Source organism: Lethenteron reissneri, chromosome 22 (assembly GCF_015708825.2).
Source record: "Lethenteron reissneri isolate LAM-NWPU_2019-01 chromosome 22, ASM1570882v1, whole genome shotgun sequence".
In the NCBI taxonomy this organism is placed as follows: Eukaryota; Metazoa; Chordata; class Hyperoartia; order Petromyzontiformes; family Petromyzontidae; genus Lethenteron; species Lethenteron reissneri.
This window is the reverse complement of record NC_083800.1, coordinates 3454452-3475646: the sequence shown is the minus strand read 5'-3', so window position 1 is coordinate 3475646 and position 21195 is coordinate 3454452. Positions and strand designations below refer to the sequence as shown.

The 21195-nt window shown below is 47.5% G+C and overlaps 1 protein-coding gene across 4 annotated transcripts in view; it reads right to left on the bottom strand.

Moving 5' to 3' along the window:
• The window catches only part of ATE1 (arginyltransferase 1), a 95667-nt gene that overhangs the window by 7956 nt on the left and 66516 nt on the right, over positions 1 to 21195 (bottom strand). For all 4 annotated transcript variants that reach the window (XM_061556362.1, XM_061556364.1, XM_061556361.1 and 1 more), the window contains one exon: positions 14513 to 14633. In XM_061556362.1, coding sequence (XP_061412346.1) covers positions 14513 to 14633 — 121 coding nt within the window. The remainder of the gene's footprint in view (positions 1 to 14512; positions 14634 to 21195) is intronic.

The window sequence follows — 21195 nt, the reverse complement described above, 5'->3', positions numbered from 1 at the left end:
AATAGCCTGCCTCGATGGGTCAAAGGGCAGCCTCCTGCTAAGACGTTTAGACGTTTAGATGTTCAGACGGCAGAGCAGGGGCGGGACAGGGCATAGTCGAGGGCTCCACACGAATCTGAGTCTGCCTGCACTTGGCGGATGCAGGGCTCCTACTTAAAAGACACAGCATGGTCTAATCCACAGATATTTATTCTGAGTGGCTGCATAAAGAAACATTATATTTCGCGGCAATAAATAAACTGCCATTTCTAGGTGCCCATACAGTATATACAGAGGTCTGGTAAAATACATAAATAGGGTGAAAGCTTTTGGCTTCACTACACCGTATCTCTGAATCCAAATTTGCTTTGGCATCCTCATATGATTATCAACCATATTCAGTCCATTGTTGAATGAAGGCCACCCCCAAGTTGCGATTCCCATTTACTGATGGTCCTGTAATGCCACGATCCAATTAGCACTTGCGCGAGCCAATTTCATTGCTCCATCTCCACGATGGACGCGGTCGTTGGAGTAAGTGGGGGGAAGAGGGGGGCTAATTCCCTCTTTTGGCTGCCACTTTGTCGTTGGTCTGATGCACCGGCCGTCATCCCTTCTAGCAACGGGTCCTCTCCTCCAAGCCACTTACTTTTCTTAACCATCAATATGATGTCTTTAACTTGTGCCTGTAGGTTACATGTATTGTAATATCAAGAACGTGGCTCAAAACCTGGTTTTCCTGTTGTGGCTTCTTATTGCAGTTGGTAAGAGTGGTCAAGTGAAGTTTGAAGGAATCGCATTCCGACTGAAACGGCGCGAGGCACGATTGGTTTTTCTGTACTTTTCTGCTGGCGTGTTGCGCTCCCGCTCTGAATGCCTCTGTCGCATTAGCGAACAAATAAAATAACCAGGCCTCATCACGGTGTAAAGGTGAAGCCTTGTAATTGCTTGCTCATGCCACTCCAGGCGGAAGGGCTTGCAACTGGAGGCAGCACGACAGGCCCTCTGGATTGTATTCGTCCTTCCGTTCGAAGTTGGCCAGACATTTTGGAAAGGGTGGAAGTACTCACACTTTGCACCGCCACGCGACCTCCCAATCGACTCACTGTGGGCAGAGGTGACAGGGGGTGGATTTAATAAACGTTCCCATTGTTGCAACTACCACTCCGGGAGAATGAACTTAACCGGCGACCCCCCCTGGATTGTAAGTCCAGTGGTGCGATCCTTTAAATCGCAGTATGAACCCCAAACACAGTATCATAGGTGCAACTGTACACACGAGTGCTGTACCTTCGTGTGAACAGCCGTCCTCAGGTGAAGAACAGGGCTTTCAGATGCTGTCTTTCCGACAACCCTGTTCTGCACTTGAGGACAGCTGCCTGCGTTGTGGCCAAAACGTCGCTAGAATTGTATTTTATGTTTTATTTTTATTATTGTATTATTTCCCTTCTACGTGACTTTACCGAAAGAACCAAGAAGATGAATCCCTGCAGTCACGAAAGCTTTAAATCGAAACATTTTTTTTTATTTAGAACTGCTCTTTGTGTGGTTAGTTTGTTGTCCTTCCCCCGCACCGCTGATGAGCACGGTTGGCTACGCACGGTGTGCAAGAAGTTAAACGTACATACGTAAAAATCGCCGCTAGCGCAAAAAAAACCATGATAAAGTGCCGAGTGGGAAAAAAAATGTTTTTATATTTTTGTGTTCAATAAAAAATAAAACATATGTCTAAGGTTTCAGATGAATTTGGCTTTGCGTTTACATTCCAGACTTCACTGCCTGACAGATGAAGCAAGAACTTTCCTTCACTTTTTAAGTATGGGACAATATTTCTATTCAACTTCTTATAATTCTTGACTTCAAACAGAAAGCAAAGATTTTTTCACGTAAAAATTTTTAATGCTAAATTAAAGGATTTATCAGAAAATTAGTTGGAATGCCACCGAGCCATATTCACTCTCTAAAATTATTTGCACAAGTGCCGATATTCAGAATACATGCATTCCGTTCGCTCTGATTTGGCGAGATTAAAATTCCAAACACCTTCACAAATGGGCAGGAACTCTCTCCAAGCATTGCGGACTTACAATGAAATGCATTTTTTTTAACACAACAGATGTGGTTTCAAGATCGTTCTTCTTCTGGACACAAGACCCTCAGTGGTCATTTGCCTTTGCCAATGATTTCTGTAAATGCACGCCTTGCAGGACGTGAAGCTCATTAATAACTTCCATCGAGCTCACATATACCTCAATAAATGAATCAATACGCTTCGTGATAATACCTGCCATAACATGCAGAAATGTACATTACGATCTGGCAAAGCCAGTGAATTGACAACAGCGTACATTTTGTTAAGGGCGGGAGCTTACACAACATTCGAATGCTCCCATGCTATTCCTGCTGGTACACAGCATTGATCTTCTTTTTCAATGCTATGTTATCATCATTTCATTGTTCACATTACCCAAGAGCCACAGCGATCCGGGCACTCATATTGGTGGGGCTGTGCTATGATTCATAACTATTGGTTTTGGGAATTTGTGTAGTTGTCATGGCGTAACGTATAGTGTCCTCGGAGGGACACACAACATTTTCTGGGCATAGCAATAAGTAGCCTATTCGTCTATCATGAACATAGCATGTTTGAAGATTCGTAAAAATGTTAACGCACACCATTGTTCAAAGCTATTTTTCCCTTGCAAGTAGACATGTTAAAGCAAATAAATAAGTAAAACAGTATTAACGTCAATAATTCAGGGTGCGCTCGGGGTGTGCCATAATTCAATACAGAGCACAACGTAAAAGTTTGGGTCTTTCAGAAAGGTCAGTACAGATTTACTCTGCAGATGGAATATTAAATGAGGCCAGCACAAGGAAGATCTCTTATTTGAAAATGACAGGCAGAAGCTCGATAACCTACGCACGCATCTCAAGCCAAGTATTTATTATTTCCTGACGGTCGGTGGAAACAAACCCACAGGGGTCGGACGACTGTCATGCCTGCCCTTCCTGGCAGAGCCACTCGTTTGGAACGCAGTAAACCTGGCCGGGGTGATACGGGATGACGCGATTGGTACGCAGGAGCAGCCTCGATGCCCTCAGCGTAACCTCACCTGCGCCAAGCGCACGTGCGTGTGTGCACATCCGCGGCAATGCGGTTGTCACGGCTTGCCAGGGAACAACCGAATATTTTGTGCGGTGGAGGCACGATGCCAAAAGGGCGAGTGCCGCAGAGACTGCACAATAATCCGACGAGCTGGCAACGTTCTTCTCAAATGTGGCACACGCGATGATGCCACCACGTATCGCGGTCGATAGCTACCTGCATGCAAGGTGAATGTGGGCTGCACGCTAAAGCTGCACAGCTCAAGGTGCGCCTATCCCTAAAGTGGGTTCCAGGTCACCCGAATTATACCCGTGGGTGGCAGGCATACCGGGTGATCCAGTTATAGATACCCCCAATGAAATAATAGGGAGAGATTATAGAAAGAAATAACACCGTTTCGAAGCATTTACACGTCTCCTACAAATCTCAACACACCGTGGAAAACTTTGAACACCCTCCGCCGGAGGTTTCAGAGCCATTGCTTTCACAATTTTCAGCGAGCTTTTGGAAGACAGCAAGAGGGTCATTATAAATCAGAAGGGAGGGGGAGGTTATCTATAAATGGGTGACCCTGTTTATGAATAATGAACGGGTGTAAAAACATGTTCGCGTTATATCGATAAATTTCAGAAACTTGTCAAACAGGCCAGGATTAGCGGTCACTTTGTTTGAGCACACCAGCTGCACCAACTGCAAAGAATCTGCACCGATATACAATTGACAGTTGAGTCATGAAAATGTGCACTGTTGCTACGAGTGATAACAGAAGTACGAGTTTATATGCATGCAACTGCCGTGATATCTTCCGCCAAAAACGACCCAAGCGAAAGTGCTGTCGTGCATCGCACGTCTTTAACTCGGTCAACAGCGTTAGAAACGTTCAACATTGTACAGGCACCCTTGCCAAGTGTTGATCGAGTGTACCTGCTGCGTAGGCATGCGGGAAACGTACGCACACTGCGATGTAAGCTATGCGGCAAAAACGGAAACGCACATTTATTTTTCAATCCACAAAAGTGTGAAACTGTCATTTTTTCAGTTATCGAGCACGACTGCTAAGGACTCGCGGAAACATTTTGTACTGAAGATCATGGGGGCAATGAACCCAGGAAAATGTTCGTATATTTGCGTAATGTGCCTGTGTGACTGATGAATTAAACAATTGGGAGACAGCCGCTCCCCGTGCGCTGGCGCTTAGGCCATTTGTCACATCGATACACACATATATTAAATCTGCACATTAAACCCTAACATGACGAACAACAAAGGACCGCAATCGATATCTATTTTGTGACCTTGAACGGACGCCTTTACAAAAGCACTATCTCACGAAGCAAAGTTTGCATGACAGGCAGCGATCAATCGGCTAATTCTGTGTCCAGTAATGTTTGCCTATTAATGCATTGGGATCCGGGAAGGACCGCTGAATCTTGGCGTCCGAGCGTGCCAGCCTGTGCCCACGTGAGCCCCAAACGCGTGCACGAACACGGGCGTACCCGGAGTAATTATTGCCAAGTGCTCTTCACACAAGCCTCACGCTCATGCGTCCCACAAGACGCCAGATCAATACGCGTTACTGGAATATGCCGACCCAAATTACGGCCCAGTTAGCGTGACAAAACGTGAGAAGGGAAATTCCGGGGGTGGTGGTAGCGGGTGGTGGCGGAGGACATGACGAGGAGGTGAGCCTCAAGCTCGGAGAGTGAGAGAGAGGCCTCTCGTATTAAATCCCAACCTGAGGAAAACAGCAATTGCACAGTTTACTTATTTTTTGGTCCAATTTCATCGAGTCATCGTTGCCTAAGATTGTTGTGCGCTGCCAGGGGTTTTTATTGGAACGCTGAAGAGGCCTCATGGCCACCCAGGTAGACAATGTCTTACCGAACCTTATAATCCCATACCGGTAACGTGCCAAACTAGAGGACAAAGCTCCCTCCCCCCCCCCCAGTCAATAATTCCACGTTTCGTTTCCACAAAAAATAAAACACGCGTTGTGGAGGGAGCCTAAAACGGTGGCCGTGGAAAGTTTTCACAAAGGTCTCCGTAGCTCGTGGCGCGTGAATGCAACCATTATCCACACACACACACGGCGGCCAATTCAGCATTGTTTTCAGAATAAAGCTTGCATGACCAAAGTGCTTTACTCCGTTAAGTTATGAGTGGGTCGACAAAGTTCAACTTTTTGGAGGGGGGGGGGGGTGGTAAAAATAAAAGCATTCAACTGCAACAATATTTTCTCCCAGGTTTATTCGGGTTATGAGCACCTTGAGAGACGACCATTAATTCTGGGAAAACCGAAATTCCTTGTGCGGACGTGTGGCTGGGTGGTCCACAAGGCTGGCACGGTTACCCAGGGACCAGAGCTTTTGAGATTCCATGGGTCAAACTCGGCTCGTATGTACGTAGGCATGCATTTTGAACTCGACTCATGTATCTATGATGCACGTTGAACTTCTTTTGCACCATATGCAGCCAACCGTGCTAATGGGAGGTGCGGGGGAAGGACAACCAACTCAACACAAAAAGCAGTTCTGAAGAAATTCGTTTTCAATCCATATTTAAAAGGCTCAATCTAGAGTGATGCAATGGACGTGGCCCCAACACAGGAGAACTGGGACGTTCACTGATGTTAAAGTAAAGCACTCACCGCCTCAACTAAATATGTAAACTTACTTTTTATTACACATCACAAAGGGCAATATCATTTCTAGCGGGACAATATGTTACAATATTTCTACATTTTATAAAAAAATGTATCCACTCACGGAGATATGCCCTTCACAAAAATGATCCCGTTGGTTTCTGTAACGTATGTATATACTCCCCATAGTTCATTAGCAATCAACATTGTAGATATTTTGAAGATGAAGCATGGCTGGGTGGTTCAGGGGTCACAGTCATGAGCCAGAACAGCTGGGGGCCTGGGTTCAGATCTGGGCAGCCACCTATGATTAATCTGAGTTCATAAGTGTACTTAGTTGATGGCCTGAGCAAATAAAGGTTACCAAAAACCGCATTAAAATTTGGCTATCCAGGTTAACTTTTGGCTAATTTCTAAGTTGGAGATTGAAAATAATATCAGCTCGACTGCCCATGCGATGAACATTTTCCTGTAGCAGGTTATGTTGGAAAGTGCACCCCGAGCGTGTAGATACAAAAAAATGTATTTGAAAGATACTCAGAAGTTCTCTGAAATATCGATCTGTGAGATATTCTCTAATGCACAGGGTATGGCCCTGCTCAGCTAGAGTTCCGAATGGACGCGAATTGTACAACTGGAATAAGAGGACGACATTACTCCACATAAAAAAAAAACAAAGCACACACAACAAAACTATCTTCAGACGATGCCTGCCTTTTAAACCACAGCACCGGCATCAATAGCATGCGCTCTCTAGCATCAAGCTGTACAGCTCACACACAGACACGCGGTTGTCGGATCGCAAAGATCCAACGCGCGGTGAAAACACGGTGCCCCGCTTCCCTCTCAACGCAATTAAGAATGCACGCATCACACACTGGGCGTTCTGACGCGGGATGAAATTATGTTGCGAGCCCTGCATTAACACGCACACGCTGGCACATTCCCCACGGCGTCTCTCCCACGTTTTCATCTTTCCCAGGCTCGTGCCGTCAAAACTGGCAAGCGACAGACTTGCCGCTGTGAGAGGCAGCATTAATTAGACGGCTTTGTGGGAAGTGTGGCCATGCGTGTTTCTCACTGCCTCCCACACCACCCCGAGCTCCTACACACCGCCGCCCATCACATGCGGCGGAGCGTCAACGACATGGCAGAAACCTTGCGCTCAGCCGGGAACGGGATCCCACCCCCCGCTCCCCCCTCCCGCTCCCCCCCCCCGCTCCCCCCCCTCTTCAAACACCCAAGCCACGAAATGCCAAGAGCAAGAGTACAAATCATAACTGGAGCTTCGGCGGAATATTCGGGTTACGGCAGGACACGCACAAGGACCGGCTGACGGAATTCTCACATTGCATTTTCATTCGACGACCTACTCAATTCTGCCTCGTAGTTTTGCCGAATGCTAATGAATGTTGGCAATAACGCGACGTTAGTCTGTGCGTGCAGCTGAACAAACGAAATACAGCCGGCTTAGTTTTTTGTGTGTATATATATATACAGTTATTTGGTTCATTTATTCATTTAATATGTTCATTTTTTGGCTATTTCTACACCCCAATAACATTTTCCATATTTTATTGCTATTTCTCGGCAAAAAAAAGCTAAAGGGAAGAGGTGCAGCCACGCAATTTTGAAGGAGCTTCACTGCTGGCAGTGGGACCTCCACTTGGGGGAACTTCAGGCAGCCCCCCTCGATAGGAGAGTCATCCTTCTCTTTCACTGCGGGGCGAGACCTATTGGAAGCGGTGAAAGTACCCACATGTCACCCCACCGTACGCGACACGCCAATCTACTGTGCTGTACCCGCCTATACAGACAGCTGGGTGGACGGGAACCGGGAAAGTAAGGAAACTTGGGTCGTTGCTACAACTGCGACGACCGGGAGCTCGAATCAGACCGGCGTCAGCGTGCTAAGGCACCAAGGCAGAGACCCCGCAATTCCGGTTAGCACGGTTGGCCACGTACGGTGCGAAAGAAGTTCAACGTACATACACATACATACTGTCCAAAGATCAACCAAATAACGAACAAGATTGTGCGTATAAAAGCCCCAATAATTTTGCACGGATTTTAACACCAACAAGCCAAAATGCATACGGATGAATCCCAAAGGGCAAAAGGATCTGGTGTGGAGATGGCAAAGCAACCGAACTGCATTCCACATTCACTCGCCGGTCCCTCAACCCGAGTCCAGAGCCCGGGTCCTCATCCCCTTAGGGACATCCGAGCCGGCCCTGCATTTAATTGTTAGAAATCCTTGCAGGGCATCCGCCGCGCATTTAATTACGCCTGCCGTTTGATGCTCGCTGATGACGCCGCTCCCGAGCGCGGAGGGGCCTTGATAGCCGGTGATGCATGGCATGCGCAGGCTAAGTGAAAATAAACACAATTGCAAAGAGGCAATTCGTCCTCTCTGACACCGACAAGATAAAGGGCAGCGAGGCGCGGCCGAGTATATCCAATTGAAAGAGATACCGTCTTAACAAAAAAAAACTTATCTCTCAACTCGCTATCCTTTCCTAAACCCAATTAGTGTCAACTTTCTGTTTCTTTTCCTTTTAGATGGGGTTCGTGGCTCAGCTCATCTTGTTAAGATTTTACGGGTTTTTTTTACGTGTAGGCATCTTTGGATATTTTTTTTTAAGAAAACCTAAAAAACAAGAACAATTAATACTCTTAGTTCTTTCGGTAAAGTCACGTAGGTAAAAAATGAAATTAAAATTAATTGACATAAAATAAAAATCACGACGTTTCGGAGGCAACACAAGTCTCCGTCATCAGGTGGGACCGTCACAGCTAGATTTGCTGCATGGGACCATCACAGCCAGATTTGCAGCAAATCTGGCTGTGACGGTCCCACCTGATGACGGAGACTTGTGTTGCCTCCGAAACGTCGTGATTTTTATTTTATTTTTTATTAATTTTCATTTCATTTTTTACCTACGTGACTTTACCGAAAGAACTAAGAGTATGAATCCTTGCAGTCACGAAAGCTTCAAATCTAGAAAAAACAATTAATCCCAGAAAATAAAAATCGAACGTGCATGGTCTATCCATTGGGAACTGTGATGCACAAATCCATGTAGCTCCCGCACGCCAGCTCATCTCTTCCCCCCCATCGTTGTGGTGAACATCTTCTCAGGCCCATTCCCTTCTTTGGCTGCCATTGCATAATTCGTCTCCACCTCCAGCCACCATTCATCCCTTCCAGAAACGTGTTTTGCCCAGGCGCACGTAATTATATCTTAACCGTCAATATGATGTCTCAAGCTTGCATTTGTTCTCTGATCCACGTGTTGCTCTTGTATGTATGTTGAACTTCTTTCGCACCGTACGTAGCCAACCGTACTAATCAGAAAGGACAACAAACTTGGTGTAATTCCGAGCATGTGCCGCTCTCCGTGCTTTTCCGTAAACCTTTCTGCTTTTGTGCCATTGTATTTGTCAATGGTCATGTTTCTGAGCCACATGTCAGAGCTTTTAATATGCTCTCAAGAAAACAAGAAAACTTTCTTTAACCACATTGGGTGCATAGCTTCCATTAACGAGTTCAGTTTTCCAAAAGCACCCACCTTTTTAGCCATGAAATTGTGGTCCCGGTATATACCCTCATTAATTTTCGTAAGTTTTTGCTCGTAAAAGTGTAAAATAAAACGTAACAAAAAATGCAGTTTCCAGTCGGTTTTTTTTGCGTTTGACTAGATCTAGCGTTAGTGCATTAAACGAAAAAAAAATCTTCAACAGTAAAATGATTGTCCTGTTATGTTTGTTGCCACTGCAAAGCTAAACATTGTTGCCATGTGCGCAGCATGCACGGTTCTTCACGCGCACTCCGTGGCGTTGTGAAGGATCGCAGAGCTGGGCGTGTGACTCGAGAGAAAAAACAAATCCGTAACATTCCCAAAAGCAAGTCATAAATAAGACCCACGGTATAATTTGTACAAATTTGCCGGATTCGTACTTGCTGAAGCCAAAACAAGCCCATCAAGGCGCAATAAGCCTGATAAGAATCTGCTGAATTGAGCGCGACCAGCTCACTCGCAAATAAACAGAGGCGAGAGTGCAGGCAACGTACGAGCATGGGCAACGTATGCACACGCAAGAGCACTCCGCAATGCGTGCATGCAGGTTGAACTTCTTTCGCACCGTACGTAGCCAACTGTGCTAATCGGAGGTGTGCGATGGACAAAGGTGGCGTCAATGAGGCTATATCTCGGGGGTCATTCAAGCATTCAATTATTCCCTTTATTTGATTACAAATTAAATCACCAGGACCAGCCAATGTATATCCAGTGCTCTATCAAGTACTTCCCATGCAGGCATCAACCCTCACTCAACTAAACTTTTAACTACTTTTTTTATTTTACCAGGTAAGGCCCACTAAGCTATGTAGCTCTTTTTCAGACGCAACCTGGCCACAAATGATAGCTTATCATGTGGAAATGTATCGCAGACAAATACTCGAAGGTAAGTTTTCAGCATTGGAATATTTGGGCAATTCCAGTTGCATTGTAAGGAAACCAGAGAACCCGGTAAAAACCCGTGCAGAAAGGCGGAGACCCATACAAACCCAACACAGAAAAGTGCCCGAGTTGGGAATCGCACCCAGCACCTTCTTGCTGTGAGGCACGCCACCCTGCCTACCCAAAGCCAGCGCTGATATAATTCGAAGTTACCCAGAACTCCTTTCAAAATGAGAGCCGTGGTCTCTTGCGCGCTCTTAACCTAGTTTTAAGTAAATGGAATCAATCCATCTATTTACTTGAAATTATATTTTAACTTGTTCTATTGTGTGCAGCTATACGTATTTCAGCTTAATGGTAGAAATATTTCTTCTTCGGTTCACCAAAACTTTTTTGTTGTTGTTGCCTTTTCAGCAGATTTATTATTGCGGGGCATTCACAAGAAGTGGATTTTCTGTTAAAAGCTGGGAGAAAGTAGCCAACGGTGATGGCATTGTTATTATAGCAGTGGTTAAAGCTATTATTTAACAGAGGCCAGAACAAAAACGGACCAACGCGTATTACTGTATCTCTCTATTTATCTCTGACACGTTTTCTATAAAACAGACAGTTCGAATAATTGTTTTTTATCCTGCACACTTTAACGACGCACGGCACTCTCTGCGATAACGTTTCACCAAGTTATCTGCGGTCGCTTTGTTTAACGCCAAACAAAAAATGTCGATTGCACTTGAATCACAATGAGAGAACACACTGGGCACATTTATAACTTAAGCAAAAAATGTGTCCCAATAGAGAGATGTGGGGGGAGGGGAGGCGTGGGGGGTTAACAAGTTTTTTTCGAGCGCAGCTGAGCGGATCTGTGGCTTCGACAGGTCTCGGAAGCTAAGCAAGCTTGAGCCTGGATGGTGTCTGGTCCAGCGGTCATCAACCTGCGGCACTTCACTGAAGACTTGCTTCGTCACACGTTATTTATTAAAGACCACCATCTCTCGTATGCGCTGTCCATTGCAGCTCTTGAAATATTGAGGGTTTTTTTTTAGTGAATAAAAAAAAATGACCACCAAGCATGGAATAAACGGTGGGCAGTAGAGAACAGCCCAGCAAAATGCAATGCAGTGCTGTACTTCTATGCTCCCGTATCTATAATCTCCGTGTTCACCAACCCGCAACGACCAGCGTGGCAAAATACGGTCACGGATACCCCTCTTGACCCACTAGGTGCGGGGTGGGAGGGCCTTCATCCAGCAGTAGATTGGCACGTGTGACAGAGAAGCTGTGCACTGTTACTATGGGGAGGCGCTCTGTATACCCCGGCTCTTGCGATTGCTCCCTACGGGAAGCCAGGCAAGGTACGCAAGCGATCGCAATTTACAGGCGCCTTGGTATTCCTTTTTCCACTTTTTTTTTGGAGGCGTTGCGAGGGCAAAGATACATGAAAAAAACATAACAACAACAATAAAAATGAAGAGTGATGAAGGCTCGGTCGGAAAAATGTTGATTCGTATATGTTCCACGCTTTGCTTCATTAACTGCCGTATATTTCGACGTTGCCACGTTTCCTCAACGCCGAACTTTCCCTGCCCGTCGTTACTCTCCGCCGGCTATTACGCACTTGAAACAAAACAAAAAAGGCCAATACTTTCCGTGCGATACGAGACCTTAAAGAGTACGGTGAAGTGCTACTGTGTATTCAAAACAAAACAAAAAACAGACCTGAACTCCTGACCCTTAAAAATGGAGCCCACAGGAGGCCCAGCCCAGGGTGGAACACCGCCACAGTTGCACATCTCACATTCGTGTTGTTCTATTGTACGGGGGGGGGGGGGGGGGGGGCCTTTGCCGGCTGTGCAGATAAAAAGAACATTCCCCTGGTCCTCCTCCCGCAGAATCCCATTCAAGGACTTCTCGTCGTTTTATCCCCCCCCTAAGACACGCTTCCTTACATCAATTCGTCCGGTGGCAGAGGACGATGCTCACGATGGCTTCTATGGAGCGGAGGACGACGAATTCGCAAACGAAGCGCCGATTCGTTTTTTTCCTCTCTCTCTCATTTAAAAAAAGGTGAATAAAGTTGTCGCCTTTTTTTTTTTAGGCGGCGAAGCCGGCGCGATGAACGGGGCCCTCAAAGGAGGCGACAGGAGGAGGGCGTCGCCACCGCCGCCGCCGCCGCCGCTCGTTTGAGCCGCTCTCATTAGGGCCGCGCCGTCTCGCCGGAGCTGACGTGACACAGGGGCCGTCATTGTAAGCGTCCCCAACTCTCCACGGGCCAAATTGAGCCAGCCTTCGGGCACAAAAGATCCACAAATAAATTGAGCGAGCTAATAAACATATAAATAAATAACCACTCCTTTTCGAGGGGGTACGCGGCGGAAGGGGGGGGGGGGCTTTAATTTGGCGGCGGCGCACGCTCGCGAGCGGATGGACGGAAGAAATGTGCAACTATGAGACCGCACAATGAGGGGAGAGCAAAGGGGCGGAGGGCGATGCTGGCGGAGGGCGAAACCAAAACCCGGGTTTGGCTCTTACTCAAACAGCAGACGGGGGACGGATGAGCCTTTATGTAAATGAAGCCAATAATTACCCGAATGCATGCCTGGCGGGATTAAAGCAAACAGAGAATGAAGTGGTGCCAGGGCTTTCCAGCTCCGTGAGTTTTCTCCAAATAGCCGACTTAATTTCTCAACGCCTAAGCCGGTCCTCTCCCCCCCCCCCACGCCACCTTCAGTTCACACCGATTCCCACATTACCGGGGCAGCGGCGGGCGCATTCACGCGCGCGTGTGAAGCACTGATCCCGATTACGCCCACAGCTCGCCCGGCTCCCAAAGCTCCGTAATCTCCAGAGAGCCAAAGGGGAGCTCCGACCTGGGCCGCCGCGCACTCCCATGCCCCCGAGTGCCACTCCGATTATTCCGTTAAGCGCACACACACGGTCGCGCGTTCAATCGCGGGGCTCCCCGTCGCACAACGGGCCCCGAGATGCCTTTATTCGCCATCGGAAGTTTGGCAGAACGAAAGCTAGAACTAATTGAAGTCAAGGCAGATGTAATGGGCGTACGTTATCAATTATCGATGGAGAATTTGCTGCCAGGGGGCAACGGGATCCAGCAAGTATCGCGCATTCCGCACTCACAAAGTACAGGTTTTGCTCGCGCACACAGACACAAGAAACTTGAAAAATGTTCTTTACATATATATATATATACACATACACACACACGACCCCTCCTAATATATATTCAAGATACTATTTTAAAATGTATTCATCAATTGGAAGAAAACTATTAGTGTGAAAGCTTAAAATGCTTTTTTTTTTACTGCAACATCAAAAGGGTGCGGCTTCCGTCACATGTTTCCCTGCGCGCAAATTTGTATAACCTCAGCAAAATAAAACTGACACGCATTGTAAATGAGGTGTCATATACGAATCTTTGCGATGGGGTTTGGCAGGCCGTTAAATAGGCGAGCCTCTACATCTACAGACATTTGTCAAAGCCTTAACAGACTGTAGAGGCAAGTGCTGTTAGCGAGCACCTATGAAGGCCGGAACGGTACACGAGGGGGTGGGTGGCCAGCACCACGCCCGGCCGCCTTTGTCTCCCCAGTGGCGATGTTTACACACCGCACCAGGTACTCATTTGAGGCCGAGTCGACCTAGGGGAGGCCCAGGACCGGTTCAGATAATCGTCACTGGTGTTGGCCGTGAACGGGAATCGAACCCGGGTCGCCGGATTTATAGCACAGCGCGCTAGCCGCTACACTACCGCTCCCCACATAGCAGTACAATACAAACATTTATTTTCATGCATTTCGCTCAGATGCTCACCATGTAGCTCCACAGCCTATAACAGCTGCTACACATGATGGTCGCCCACTCCAGCACTATCGAGGCTCAACCTCTGCTTAGCTTCTGAGAACAGCTGAGATCAGGTGCATTCTGGGTGATTCTGATGTAGGCTAATGGTGTGAAGCCTTCGATCCAGCAAAAATACAAACACGCAGACATATTTAAAGTCAAGAAATATAAATACACAGAGCATATATACATGCATAAATAAAGAGAATGATAGGCCCGATAAGATATCCAGGCAGACTCAGAGGAGTTGGGGCCCTTGTAAGCAGAGTGGGAGAGAGATGGTTATTCTACCACATTCGTCAATCAGCCTGTGACGACACACGAGGGCCAGATATCGAACATCTGTCTTGGCACGTATCCTCAGTTGCGATCGAGGCACGATTGCCACCGAGGATCTTACCGCCCCGTGCGTGGTGCTACTCAGTTGCTTGCGTGTGTGTACGTACGTGTGCGCGTGCGTACCTGCGCTGGCGTCCGCGTTGAGCCGCGAGTATTTATTGACGTCGAGCTTGGGCAGGCATTGCGGCGCAGAGACCCAGGAGTACGTCTCCGGGCACAGCAGGTCAGCTGGGCCATATTGGGCCTGCGAAACATCGCGAGACAAACAAACGTTTATAAACAAAACCTGACGGCCCATCATCATCCTATTTACAACGTTTACCGTTGCTGCTACTAAATCAGTTCGCGTGTAGAGGCGAAGTAAATTATTGCGTCGCAGGATCGTGAGAGGTGGCGCCGGATTGGAGAGGCCTTTGTCCAGCAGTGGATTGACCATGGATGATGATGATGATGTCCTTGATTACTGCGTAGGTTTTTTTTCGATTGCACTGATGCGTTTTTACAATGTACCACGTGTTGTCCGACGTTTTGCTCCATGAGCTCGGAGCTTCTTCAGTTCCCAAGGAGAGCTAAACAGTTACCTTCATCAGGCATGTCGTCGGGAAAAGCGCCACTGTTCATCAATATATTCATGGTGGCAGCCTCAAGCACATCGAGGCATTTTATTTAATACGTTTTTAAGCAATGTTTTATTTCTTGTCGGAAAACTTATTTGCACCAGAAAATTGAATGAGCTTCACCCTGGGCGTGTTCACTCCAGCGGCGTTTGTTTGTTAAGGGTGGGGATGGTGGCGAGGGGGGTAATGTGAAATACATTTTTAAAAACTGTAATTACATTTTTTATATTGATTCATGCGTCTTTCAGACTCAACTTTAATATCTTGGGCCACTTGCTGCCCTGCCCAAACATGGTACTGAAATCCACAGCATTGCAATTTTCATCAACTTTGTTGTGCCCACCGCACCGGTCTCCTCCACACCAACACATTGCAAGTTTCCATAGCAAAAAAGATAAACATCCACGGTGCATTGTGTCAACAAGCGGAATGTCATTATGCCCTAATGCAGTAGTAATGTATCAAGCAAGGACTGGGTACCCTTCCGCAGTCCACGCAAAATAGCCCAAGGACAGCAACAAAGCGTTTCTCATGTGAAGCCAAAACAGACTTCGTTGCGCTCGCTACACGAAACGACCGTGCCGGAAATCAATTCGTCAAACTTTCTTCACACTGGCCGCGACGACCACGACAAGGATCTGACACAGGGCGCATAAATAAAAAGGCTCCAATTTGCAGAACTAGAGGCAGCCTCGAAGGCCGTAATGCGTGGGCCTGCGGTGACTTGTTCTCCTCTCCCACCCATAATGAATTCCCACGTAGCGAGACGAAGACGATGACGGCGTGTGAACTGCAGTGGGGTTTAATGATTGACTCATCAGAGGGAGTCAGCGCAATCGTGGGCGGCGTGATTGAGTGGGCGGGCTTGCATGGGCACGCAGGCAGGGGAGGACCCTCGCCCGCCTTTCCCCCGGGGGTCACGCTCACCCAGGGGTCACGCTCACCGTTCACAGGCTTCCCCTCCACAACCGAGACATAGATCGCAACGCGGGCAGCTCTCGGATGTGTTATCGGGTTTTTACTGTGCGTCGGCACGATATGCGACGTTTTCGCTCCACGCGCTGGCAGCTTCTTCAGGAAATGAATGAACCATAATCGATCGAATCAGTCTTGATTTCACGCGGCAATATCGCCCTCAACAAAGGAGACAACAGTGCACATTGCAGAACAATGGGAGCAGTACAGGGGGGCATAGAGCAAAAGGAATGAAGAAAGAAAACCACCACGACCTCAGCCGCTTCTCCCTCGATTAGACAGCACTGCCTGCTGCTGCTGCTGCTGGAGTTGGATGGAGCAGCTGATGTAGCAGCCCGTAAACAAATCAGAGAGTTATATAGCAACAACCGCACAAACCTGCATAGTCGTAACGGCACAGGCAGTCACGAGCCTCAAGCGGAGTGAGCTGGCGGACTCAGCATGGTCACCAATGATTGCACGAAAACCAATCACATTTTATTTTGTTCTGCATTTAAATTGCCTAATATCCAGCTCTCGAAATTAAATATATTGGTTTGACTGTCATATGCATTTCTCTGCGTGGCAGGGCACGTGAGAAAATGCTGCCCCTTAAATGTTCTGGCCAGAGGTAGCATGTGTGATATCCGCCATGCATGGGCCAATTGTCTAACACTGCTGTGACTGCAAGAGATCACAGTGATGATTCGTCTCATGTCGTGACAGGGGGATGGCTCCATCGGGATGTAATTGCAGAACAAAATATATAATTTTAAAAAATCAGTCACGCATAGCCATATCCCACGTGCAAGCAATTATATAATGCAGACAAGCCCTAAGGGCGAGCGAGAACACTGATCTGCCCTATGGGCGAGCAGGGCATACAGAGCTGCCACTGGCTTAAGCAGTCGCACTCAAACCTGCCCCGTGGCTCAACAGCCGCAGTGGACCTGCCAGTCAACCAGGGGTTCCCATGCAATCCAAATCCTCCCCGCACTACCCCCCCACTCCCCTCCAGCCTCCCATGTCCCCCCACGCTCTGCGCCCAAACCCTCCCTCATCCTTCTGCCACTTCAGCCACTTTTAATGAAGTTAGTTTCAGGTTACCCGGACGAGACGCCTCAGTCCGCGCTCGCAGCACAACAATATTAAAAGTCCTGTGGCGGGCCTCTCACACGCGGGACATAACTCTTCACTACCCGAAGTGTCAAACACCGGCGTGTAATTCATCATTGGCTCATGCGCATGAAGTGATTCTTTCGCGCCAAACTTATACACATATAAAACATAACGTCGGGCATTTGTGCATTTGCGTGTGTGTGTGTGCGTGTCGGCTCTGCCCACCCGACGTGTACTCTTGAACTGGTCCATGCTGGTGAATGATGATGCAAACAATCGTTTGCCAAAGATAAGCAAAGCAACCGACATAAATGAGCTGTGTATAGCAACTGAGTGAGCAATGGCCTCATAAAGTCATCTGGATCTACCAAGGATCAGGACGATGCAGATAATTACGATGTTTAGCTCACAGTGGTTCTTATGGGTGGACTACTCAAGGGGCGGGGGGGGGGTTTTCAGTGTAAATATTCTGGGGCTGCGAAGACCAACTTGAGATATCGTAGCTCAACAATAGAGCTGTGTTGCCAAACTCGCTCCAGCATTCCATAACTGAGAAGCTTCCGCATATGACCGACCCTCACGGCGAAAACTGCGCGGTGATGCCGAGAGAAAAGAAAAACGTTCGTTCTTCCGTTATGCCCGCAGATCTCACCCGCTCAGCAAGGTAAATAACTAAATAAATGCTGCCTGCGTGATTTACACCAAATTTCCTGTACCAGGGACACAACTGTCAATTGCGTTCTCGCGTGGTTTTACTCAGCCTCTGACAAACACAGAAACCAGGCCATTAGCGGTGTTTATTTTAAAACACACAAATGGCGGACAACCTCACGGAGCCACACGCACGGTGTCGCGCCATTCAACGCCACAACCCGAGCGCTCGTATTGCACATTTCCCAAAAAAGAAAAAACGGCGCGTGCCGCATCGGAGTGACACTAAGCAAAACAAACGGCGCAACCAAGGCCTGTTCGCTCGCCTAAAATCCTGTTGCTTGCAATCCACAATGGACTCTGTCACTGTTAACATTTGCCAAGTTAAATTTGCCTTAATGTCTGCCAGGTGTTAGTGAACGCATTAGTTCTCAGTCACGGCACTCTGGTCGAGCTAACGAGCAGCGACATTTAAGGGGGGGTGGGGGGGGGGCACAATAAAAAAATATTAACTTGTATAAACGACGCAAATATTATAAACATTTCTCTCAACAAAGTTGATATTTTTTGCAAATAATTGCCCTGCTTGAGGTAAAAGGAGGCAATACTTGAGAGGAATTACCCTCCTTTGCCCACTTTATACATGTAACCTCTCAATTAACACCACGTTTATTTTGTTTAACCAGCTGAAAACTCAAGAGACCATAATAGTGCAATTTGCTAGAATCACCTGGGGCATTCGTCTTCCACTAGGGGGTGGTGATTGCTACGTGTAATCCCAATTGACCAATTTGTGTGCAATTTCAAATTCGGCAAATTTGTACCCCGACGCTCGCTCTTGAGAATGTCGTCGGGGATCTTTACCGTCCGCTGTGAAGCAGATGGCTCGTTGTTATTATTATTATGGCAATGCATTGGCATTGTTAATCAGGGCAGCCACTGGCTTCGAACTGTGAACTTCTGCAACAAACGGCGAAGGGCGCTGCCGCTGGGCTGCCACGTCACCGCCCGAAGCGTGAGCGAGGGTCCAACGCGCACGCCAAATTTACTTTTGCTTTGTGCCCAGTGAATTGGTGACTAAGCTGTGACCATCGTAATCGGCGCTTACGCGATTCCCTTGTAATACTGTGGAACCTACGGTATTTTGCCACAAGTTTTGCCCCCCCCCCCCCCCCCCAGCTTTTTGGACGCAATCTCCGATGAGCTGGATCAGCTCCCCACTGTGGGCATCCCAAAAAATGGGTTGGCAGGCTACTAGGGCCATACAACAATTGAGGAGTCCATCGTTAATAAAATCCTACACGCGTGATGTGCGTACTTAATCTTGCACGTGAACATCAGTTGAAGTGTCTGAAATAAGCGTTTGAAATCGTGGAACTGTCCAATGGCATCTCATTCAATGATGAAACGCCACCTTTGTCCACACAGCCAGACGTTTAGAGAAACAGCTGTACGGGGGCCTATGAGGCATTATCACGGCTGTGAGCAGCCTAGGAGGCATAACGCCTCAATGGGTTGCAGATCGGGCAACTTTATGGCTTTCGTTTCACTATTCATGTCCTTCCGACGCTCGCCGCACTCAAAGAAAATGGGGAAAAAACTTTCCAGGCACGTGCGCTGCGGCGCGCTGCGTTCAACAAAAAATAATCCGATTGTGTTTGCTCAAAATACAATTTGAGCACAAAGCATCCTGTCCACATGGGCCCACATTACGCTTGAGTCAACACACGCGGCATGGGCCCGCAGACTCGTCCTCACGCGCGCAAAGGTATGCGAGGCTCATACCTGCACGCAGACAACAATAAACGCGTCCACTGAGACCACAAACCACGATGGTCTCCTCTCCAAATCAGATGCACTTTAAAAAAAATTGAAAACGCAATTGACATGAAAAGTATAAAAAGAAGACAAGGATGACATTTTTAAATATGAATGAAAAAAAACGCGGAACAAAAGCATGTTGAACAATACAGAAATAAAGCTTTTACATGGCTCAGCAACAGAATGAGTGCCCAGATTAGACAGCATTCATTAATTTATTCATCCGTAAAAAAAAATTCCTTTTTTTTGAAGTGTGGAAATAACTGCATCGCATAAGGGGCTATGGTTTTTTTCAACGCTTTGTTGAAAACAAAGCATTACAATGTAATGTTTGCATTATGCACGCGGTACACATTACTCGCAATGCATCGCAACAAAAATTGGTCGGCAATTACACGAGAGCGTGACAGTTGCCCGCCACCTCTTTAAAACTGTGTTTTGCTTTCACCAAGACGTTTTAATTTAAAATCTTTGAAACCGAAGATGAGTGTCTATCTGCCGCCCACCTCTCCAGCCACACCGTGTTTGCTTGTAAAGTTACCCAGGTCAGCCTGGCCACGCAGGGTTTATTTACTTTGCCCCGGCTTTGCCGCCAGTGTCTGACGGCGGCGCGCACGTCTGTCTGCGAGCGCTTACGCATGTGCCCAGCGTGTGAGCGGCAGTACGCGCAAACACGTGGGTAATCACGCGTGCGTGTTTGCGCAGCCCGCGCGTGTGTCATACCACCGCGTGGTTACGCGTGCGCGTGCATGCGCGATCTAGTATTTGCATGCACGAGCCTCTGCGAGACCGCAAGTCACGAGTGATGTAATTGCAGGCCCCTTGTGGGCTTACGCTGGCGTAATCTACAGGTGCCTTCCATGACGATGGGGCTGTGTAAATGGGACAGGTGTTAGGCAGACCGGTCACTCTGCCACAGAGAGACTGCATTACATCCACCTACATTACACCCACGACTGCATGAGGCTTTGGCGGATGATGTCAGGAGATGGTTGTGGTTTTTTTTCACCACTCATGCACATGGAGTTTGCAGCTTCCGAAATGTATGCATGCATGTAGAACTTATTTTGCACCGTACGTAGCCAACCATGCTAATTGGAGGAAATTGGGTGAATTTCAGGTTTTAAAATCGGATAAAAATCGATTAGCCAAATTTGCACGTTCCTCCTGGTGTCATTTATCCGTCAAAATTTTTGTCTTCCGTTCGCATACGTGACCGTCGCCAAATCGTCGGCAAAACACTCACTCCCTCGCAGATTCCCAGACACACAGGGCAATGCACCGTTAATGGTGCCAAATGGGAACCAATTTTTTATTACAACCCAATCAGGAAAAAAATGATGAGAACAGCCTTGAGAAAATTGCTTGCCACCCAAACAGAACGTGCGACTGCACCGCAAACCGAGAAATTTGGCAGGATCGAATATATAATTGAAAGGAGAGAAAAAGGACCGACCACACCAAAGAGACGTAAATTTAGAGGCACTCAGGAATTCACCAGTCCTCCCGAGACCTTAGGCGGTAATAGGAGGAAGGTGTTCTGGCAATGTTTCCCTAAAGGCTCGTTCAGCGTTGAACGATTCCTGAACGTGCGCCCAAAGCCACACACAGGTATGCTTGATTGTGCGGTCTTCCTAAACCCAT